At 33.3% G+C, this 8,840-nt stretch overlaps 1 protein-coding gene across 1 annotated transcript; it reads left to right on the forward strand.

Moving 5' to 3' along the window:
• The first annotated feature begins 2,802 nt into the window (after window positions 1–2,802).
• On the forward strand, window positions 2,803–7,503 carry LOC109152104. Its single transcript, XM_019299685.1, has 11 exons — window positions 2,803–2,914; window positions 3,028–3,105; window positions 4,058–4,153; window positions 4,274–4,349; window positions 4,478–4,573; window positions 4,668–4,756; window positions 4,849–4,956; window positions 5,055–5,192; window positions 6,110–6,212; window positions 6,444–6,646; window positions 7,030–7,503. Exons 1-11 carry the CDS (start codon window positions 2,846–2,848, stop codon window positions 7,096–7,098), a joined length of 1,125 nt encoding a protein of 374 aa, XP_019155230.1. The 5' UTR covers window positions 2,803–2,845; the 3' UTR covers window positions 7,099–7,503.
• The last annotated feature ends 1,337 nt before the right edge of the window (window positions 7,504–8,840 follow it).

The raw sequence follows: 8,840 nt of genomic DNA on the forward strand, positions 1-8,840 counted from the left end.
TGGTTGGCGGTGGGAGCTCTTTGAGAACCGGATTCCAGCCCAATACCTGGACAAATTGGCAGCCATTACTGTTAACAGTATTGAGGAGGACAAATATATAATTGGTTGGAAATATGAATCATCCGGCGAGTTCTCTGTCAACTCAGCTTATGACTTAGCCGTAGGATTACCTGATTTGATGGAGGCATCTAAATGGAATAGTATTTGGAAATTGAAGGTGCCTAACAAGATTATCACCTTCATGTGGTTAGTTAAGCATGGTAGAATTTTGACTAACAGTAATAGATTCAATCGCGGTTTAACAACATGCGCGAATTGTGCTCGATGCATCGACAAAATTGAAGACACCCAACATGTTATTCGGGATTGTCCGGCTGTCGCTATAATATGGAATCTAATCAGTCCATCCTTCTTCTCAAGGACTGCCAGCTTACCTTTCCCAGAATGGCTTGACATAGGTATTAAAGGGAGCTCGAATCGCAGGCACCCCAGTAACGACAGTACACTCTTTGCAATCACGGCATGGTGGATTTGGAGATGGAGGAATGATGAGATTTTCAACAATGTGGTCAGAACACCCTCTTTCAAAGTAACCTGGCTAAGATCACAATTTGATGAGAATTCTAGAGCATTTGCAAGGTCCAAAAGACCGCAAGGAATAGTTTGCATGAATTCATGGGCAAAGCTTTATTGGGAGAAGCCTCCTGATGACACGGCTAAAATTAATATAGATGGCTCTGTTGATCTACACACCAACAAGGCAAGTTGTGGTGGCCTAATAAGAAACAGCTTGGGAAATTGGATTAGTGGGTTCATGTACAATATTGGGGTATGCTCTACCTTAGAAGCCGAAACCTGGGGATTACTAAAAGGCATACAAGTGGCCAATCATCTCAGCCTCAAGAAAGTCATTTTTGAGACGGATTCGAAGGAATTGATTGAGAGTCTAACTTGCAGCCAAGCCAGATCCAGCATCTGCCATAACCTCCTTGCGGCATGCAATCAGGAGGCTAGGAAGTTGGAGAGGTGGAAAGTTTCACTAGTTTGCCGTGAAATCAATCGCCCAGCAGATGCCTTAGCGGTCAAAGCCAAAACTTTACCAAGAGGTTTACATATGCTGCAAACTCCACCTGATTGGATATTAGATCTATTAGCAGATAATATAGATGGTGTTCCAACTTGGCGCCAAGTCCATGTAACCTAACTATTAATTTTTTGGGTTTCCCCCTTCCACTTTATATAAAAAAAAAAAAAATTATATAAGTTTAGATAGTGCATCGCACGAGAAAATATAAGTTATTTTTAACTTTCAACCAAATTATTTAAAAAAAAATATTATGTATTTTCAAAGAAATAAGGGGGCGTATTCAATCATGATTTTTGTTGACGTACTTTTAAAATGATAGATTTTGATAAAATTTTATTTAATTTCATAGAGTCGTTCAGAACTTTTTAAATCTTTGTAAGACTCTATAAAATTCTTTATAAAAAACATTTATAAACTTTTATCAACTTTTTTATTTTTAAAAGTCTACAAAAGTCATTGAAATTCTAAATTGAATACATCCTTACAAACTTTCAAATTTCAATGATTTTTATTCTTATCGTTTATGATTTTCTTAGAAAACATGTTATAATATATCAAGAAAAATCTTCTTATTATGTAGTTCTTCAACCACATCAAAATATAATTATTAGTTGCATAAAATTAAAAAAAAAATTAAAACTCTAATATTAATAATATATATATATACTATTAGGCATCAAACAAAGAGCTAGTATTTGCAAAAGTAATTTGGGACTGCGAACAGGAACAAGATGCTACTGTTTGTAACCCCAAATTGCTGTTACGAACAGTAGTTCGTCATTCGTAGTATCATGTTGTTAAAAAAAATATTACGAATATAAACATAAAAATAATAAAAATCAAAATATACAAGTATTTATATTAATATTATGAAACATTATAGTAAAATTTGACGGTGATAGATGAAACATTTGCTTTGTTCATGTATTTAGGGAGAAAAAGTTTAGAAGTTATGGAGAAAAATTTGTAGAGAAAGTTTTGAAGTTAGGGATAAAAAGTTCGTAGAAAAGAAAATAAAAAATCATAATATACAAGCAATAATGAAAGTAAAAATAATGTTATTTCGAATTTTTAGAGGAAGATTGTAAAGTTTAGGAAATAGAAAAAACTAGTAGAGTTTAGGTATGAAGAAAAGGATAATGAAGAAAAAATAATTTATTAAATTTAGGTATAAGGTTTATAAAGTTTAAATAAGGAGATAAAAAATAGAGAGGGAAAACCTTCAGAATTGGTAGAAAGAAAATTTTGAAATCTTGGGGTTGAGGGTTTGATTTCAAGTATTTATATTTGAGAAGGAAAAGTCTTACACAAATTCTAAAATTAAAAAATTTACACAAATTCATAATTTTTTGAATACCACATGACTTTTAAGTCCTTTTAAAAAGTCTTAATCGAATATCACTCGACTTTTAAAGTCTCTTTAAAAGTCTTGATTGAATACTGTCTGATTTTAAACACTCTCTAAAAACTTGAATTGAATATCCTTAAACTTTTAAATTTTATAAAAGTCTTTAAAAATTTGTGAAAATCATAATTGAATACACCCCAAAAAAATCCACAGTGCATCTATTTTATTTTATGACAAAATCCAAAAAGATCATGGGAGTGGGCAAAATGGTCCAGAAGAAACTACAGGTGCGTACTCGTAATTTCAACGTCGTCGTTTCAAGTTATACGATTCATCTTAACCAGTTAACTACTTAACCCCAAAAACCACAGATCCGAGCAAATCAACCCTCTCTCTCTCTAGGCTCAACAATGGATCGGAGCAGAAGTTCCTCTGTCACCTACCTAATCATCATCTCTCTTCTATCTCTCCACTACGCGGTACGTTTCTCTTCATAACTCTCTCTCGGTATACATTTGTAACTGTTCTGATATCGTTGTAAAATTGCATAATTGAATCGATTGTTTTTTTCAAAACTTCCGATCGGATCCAGGTTACCGATGGAGCCCCGGGAGTTTACTTCCTCGATGGTTCGGCTCACCAATATGTTCGTCCGTCTTCGTCTGATGAGGTAATCGAGTTTTATCTACATTTACAATGTTTTTCCATTGGCGATGCTATAATTTTCATTCTCACAGTATTTTTAGCATAAATCAGTGTATTCTCGATTTAGAGCATTGTGATAATCAATTTAATGGGTGGGCTAGTTTACTGGCAATTTGTAACTTGTAATAAGAAGAGTGATACAGTTTGTGATGATAATTTGAAGTATCTTGATTCATTGGTTCCTGTGCGTTGATCTTTTAGTTAGATTTCAGCTTGACACAGAAACATACTATGCAATTCTGCGTAGCCCTCCTTCTATCATGGAAGGTGTAAACAAATTTGAAACAACTCAGATTAGTCTGTGTTTCACAGCATTTTTAGCTCATTGATCCCAAAGATGATTTAACCCTTTGTAGAATCATACACAAGGCTGTGAGCAAACTTGAGATTTAATGACACTATAATTACATTTAGTGTTCTTGATTTTTTTTATTATTATTTTTATTTTTTATTTTTCAATCTTCTGCATAAATTTCTTCCTTAACTGCAGTGGCTATAACCATGTTTTCCATCTAACTTGCATAGCTGTTCATCTTTCTAATTTTTTAAAAATGAGTTTGCTTCCTACATTACTGGATATACTAGATTTAATCTGCACTTTATAATTTTGTAATGAAAATAATTTTGATCCAAATAATTTTTGTGTCTACTTGCTGGTTATACCTGTCATATAGTTGTTTTGTCTCAAGTAGTGCTGTAGGTAGTTCATGAAGACATGGCCATATTGGATTTTTAGAACTTAATAGGTCTGACCTCGTGTTCCTTGAACTTGGATAATTTAGAATTTAGTTGATCCTTAAAAGAAAAAAATTATATCACCGTATTTATGCTTTTTAATTTTCAACATGAAGCTCTTAGCCTAAATTTCTTATTTCTTTGGAGTGAACTGTCATCTTTTGTTTTTTGCCCCTGTTCAGACTGCTTCCTTGTCGCTTCCAGAAGTAGGCGCTGCTGTGTCAGTCTTACTCGGTTTTGCACCTCCAGCTACCCTTTCAGCTGAGAGTTCATTTAAGGTAGTGAGGAGAATCCATATGGAATGCCTTCAAACTTTCAATGCATAGTCGTGTTTCGCTTCTGTTTTCCTTATTATTTTATTCTTTGTGTGTGTGCTTAAGTGCTTTATTATTTGGCAGTTAAATGAGGTACTTGCACCTAATCCCTTTGATAGACCTCGCACTGTTTTTTTGCTAGAAGTCACCAGAGCTGAAGGTATATAAACTTGAGATCTTTATCTTTCTATATGATTGAAGCACTTTTTGAAAAATTATAGTTTGAATGCTGTGTATAAATATGGCTCTCTCCTAGTCTCCTCTCACTCTCTATGTATGTTTGTGTAGGGTCGCAATTTTTGGATGGCACAAAGGAGTTCTTAAGTGGCACCCATAGGAGAGACATTCTTGGCAATACAAATAATGCTGACATTCAACTTCCAGGTAGCTGTCCATCTTGAATTAATGTATCACAAGAATATGCCTTGTTGCATGACATATATTCCTAATGATTACTAATTTCGACTTACATTTTCAGGTGATGAGGAAGTATCTGTGCTCTCATTGAATGAGCCCTTGAATTTGGATTCAGAGGCTGAATTATCGGAGAAAGAACTAAGTGATTTTGTCAGTTATTATTATCACTTGTATAGATTTATCTTTCGATTTCCAGCACTTCCATGGTTATTCATTTATTATTTGTTCGAATTTTTGTTTAGGCATCGTGGCTGGGCGGCTCATATGTTACTGTTGCTGGAGAACCATTGATGGGGGAACTGACTATCCCTTTGGAGAATGAAGCTGAATTAAAATTTGACTTGTCCAAAGTACTTATAGAAGCTTCTAATATAGTAGTTGGTCATAATTTCTAGTCCCTGGTAATATCTGAATTCCTGTTTCTGAATATCCTTTCTGTTTCATACAGACAGCAGTGAAAGAGTTTATAAGAAGCCTTATCTTACTCACCTACAATAGTCAAAAGGCAAAGGAGCTGCATCATGATTTGTCTGGAAGTGAAAAAAGTATAGCTGAGCTAATTACTGGAAGATTCAATGCCATTGAGGTTACAAATCTAGTTCTTTTCCTTTCTATATCTGAAAATTCAGTGTTTCCTTGGGGAACTATTTAATGAGAATGAGCTGCTGTATGTAGTACTTCTCCCAACCATCCTTCTCATTCTTCCTTGCTGTCGCATTACTTCATGACATTGAAAATATGACTACTAACTTTTTCATTTTCATGCGCTTTCTGTCATGACTGTAGAAATGATGTTGCATTTTTAGTGGGAACATGATTTTGCAAAGTTTATAGCCTGTCAGTTTGGGACCTTAATATTTATGAATTGTAACTTGAGATATTTTAAGTTCTGTGCTTCACAACTACACTTCATGAAGGCAACAGCACAAAATTATGTATTACTCATATTCTATTGGACTATCTTCCATTTCACTCGCTAGCTTAAAGGAAAAATAAAAACAAAAACTCTTTGGCCTTGTTTGGTAAAATGGCTGTTAGCTGATAGCTGTTATCTGATTGTGTTAATTAGAGAGTATAACTAGTTGATAACATTTAGCTGTTGTAGAAAAGTGTTTGGTAAATTAGTTGTTAGCTGATAGCTGTTTGGTATAATTTCTTTTTTGAAAAAGCTAATTGAAAAAGTTGCTTGGATTAGCTTTTTGAATTTTAGCATTTTGGAGTTGCAAAAAGCTAATTAACCAAACACTTATATTGATATTTTAACTAAATCAAACAATTAATAGTGGTCAAATAAGCCAAGATTGGCCTATAGGCCAATTTTTTACCAAACAGGGCTAGCAGCTTAGCTCCCTTATCATTTAGCAAATTAGCAAAGGATGTTGCATGCATACATTTCTCACATGTTGATGGTTTTTAAAATGTTCTCAACATGTACTCAAAGATCTTGAGATTATGTGTATATACACTTCTCATCAGCCTTATCTATTCCTTTTTGCTGTGCAGGCAATGAAAAGCAATGATGGAATAGAAAATGTTGCACATGCTGTTAGATTGTCTGTTCATGTAATTTCGAAGATATTTAATTCATTACGTGACGCATATAAAGGTAACACTTACCTCTTGTGGCTGTTAAAATGTGGCATGGTCCTTAAATGCTTCACTCTTACTTTTCTGTATTAACTATCCTTTGTAGTTGATAGTCACAACCTTCCTGCTCAGAACATACCCTTTTACATGATGATGCTTTATCCATCAAAACCTGCACCGTCCTTATTAGTTAAGATACTATAGGTTTTACTTCTGACTTTAGATGTCTATGCATTGTTTAACCAAACAGGTGAAATTGTTGGAGTCATTGTCTGCAATCCAGCATCTGAGCCAATGCTGAACTTAATCTTTGATTCTCGACCATCTGCACGCTGGCTGGAGGAAACAAAATCCTTAAAAAATGCCACTCTTGCTAAAGAAGCTGAGAAATTGGTTAGAAAAACAGTAGCATGGACCACGGGAATCATGCTTATAATTGCAACTCTTTTAGGGGTAAGTCTCTGTGAAAATGGATCTAATAACTTTCTTCATTTGCATTGATAGTCAGTGGTGCTTGATTGATATGCTAAAAAAAAGTTTAAAAAGTTGCTGTTGGTTATTACAGCTCTGAAAATAGTATCATGTGAGACAAAATTACAAATGGAGTTCAGTTTAAATCAATTTTGATGGGTTTTTAGTTTCTTCCTGAATTCCTTTTAATTTTGGATGTCTATGTGACGATCTATGCTTCGCTGTGGTTCCTTTTCTGTACTATCTTCTCTCTTTTTTAATAAGGCAAACTATTTTTTGAAGAATGGTGTTATACTGAGAAGTAAGAGGCCATATCTTTGATTGGAATCTATCATCCTAATTATACCATCCTTGCTTGTATTCAGATTTACTTTCTTCTCAACATGCCTCTCACAAGGGACACACTTCTCTATTCTAATGTCAAGCTCGACTAAGGTTTTACCAGTGCTGCATTCAATCACTGGGAGATTGAAGATGTGGTCAGAACCCTGGTATAAGATATTTGTGATGCGTCTGTTACTCCTATTTCTCCTTTGAAATGTCCATCACTGTTAAAAATAAAATGATGGCTGGTTAATTATGCTTGTAAACTTCCGGGAAGTTGGCGTGTGATAAATGTTTCTGATCAGGTTGTAGGTGGCAACTGGCAAGAGGTAAGAGGTTAGAGGAGAGAAACTCAATTGTTTTCCTTTTCTCCGTTGTGTCGTATTAGTTAGCTTATGGTTTAAATTTATATTGTCTTTGTAATGTAATTTAGAAACAAAATAATTTTTTTAAAAATTGGAGATGGATGGATACCTTTTTTCAATCAATAAATGGTGCCTTTCCTTTTGCCCTGACATCTTAGTTTTATGTTTGGAGCCAATGCTTGCTTGCTTTTTCATTGCATTAAAATTTCGTCTCAGTCTTCTCTCCGGTCCTAAAGAGAGAAAGCTTTCTCTTCTCTAAAAAGCCGGCTTCTTTTTATTTACTGTATCATTTTGTTTTTTGATAAAAATAAAAAATAAAATGTGTTTCCTTTTACAGCATTAATGTTAGCCTCCATGACATGGAAGAAATGTTAATTTTATTGAAAGAAAAACTGAAATATCAAATTATTTTTGTTAAAATAATACATTCGCTTTTTTTTTTTTTTTCTTCCTATTGATTTCCATAGTATATAGTATATAGTATTTAGTATATTTCATTTTATGTATGAAATTTAGTCATAATTATCTGTTACTTGATTGTTTATTCTTGACAAATAAAAATTAGTAGTCATCACACACCAGTAATCTCATTGAGATTGTTTGGATTATGTCCAAAATAAATAAATTCCTTGTTGGGGATTCAAACCGTTTTGGAAGAAGAATGTTTGAATGTTTGATCACACTATTTTAGATGAAAAATAGAAGTATAATATAATACATTTCAATGAGATTATAAAAAAAAAAAATTATATATATATAGGTGTGATAGCTTTACATTTTACAACACCCATTTAATAAGTGTGATAGCTTTATAAGTGGTGTAAATAGAAGAGTGTAATTTGCACCACATTCATTAAATTTAGTCAAGCATTATATTTTTTTTAAAAAATACTTATTATTTATTTTTATTTAAAAATCAAAATATTAATTAAAATTTAAAAAAAAAAAAATATTGGCCATGAAATGGTGGCGCTGTGAGTTGGGCATTGGCACCTCAATCTCTCCCTGGTTTACTCTCTCCGGCTCCGACCACTAAGCCGCACAAGGGCGGCCACCACCACCCCCATCACCCCTACACCCCTCCGGCCACTTTCCCACCGCCTCTCGCCCCTCACCACCAGCCGCCACCCCTCCTCCTAATTAATTAAATTTGAATTTAAAATTTATTAATTACACCTCGTAAATGATTTTTGATCAAGGTGGTACAAATAGCAATATGAACACTCATTTGACTATTTACACCACCTATGTATATATATATATATATATATATATATATATATATATATATATATATATATATATATATATATATATACTAGTTCTTTTACGCGCTTTGCGCGAATTACATGCTAATGATTATTTTTAAATAAGTATTTCAAAGTATATCAATGCAATATTATATCGGAGATGTTCATGCATAGGTAAATAAATATTGAATTTGTTATTTAAATCGGCAATTTAAAGTATATAAATGCAAAATAATA

The sequence above is a fragment of the Ipomoea nil genome, unplaced genomic scaffold, assembly GCF_001879475.1.
Source record: "Ipomoea nil cultivar Tokyo-kokei standard unplaced genomic scaffold, Asagao_1.1 scaffold2368, whole genome shotgun sequence".
NCBI classification, from domain to species: Eukaryota; Viridiplantae; Streptophyta; class Magnoliopsida; order Solanales; family Convolvulaceae; genus Ipomoea; species Ipomoea nil.

Bases quoted from the DNA above. Each gene is read 5' to 3' on its own strand.
- LOC109152104 (XM_019299685.1), top strand. From the start codon at position 2,846: ATGGATCGGAGCAGAAGTTCCTCTGTCACCTACCTAATCATCATCTCT. The intron at 3,106-4,057 runs GTAATCGAGTTT...GCCCCTGTTCAG, and splicing joins GTCCGTCTTCGTCTGATGAG to ACTGCTTCCTTGTCGCTTCC. The intron at 4,757-4,848 runs GTCAGTTATTAT...ATTTTTGTTTAG, and splicing joins AGAAAGAACTAAGTGATTTT to GCATCGTGGCTGGGCGGCTC.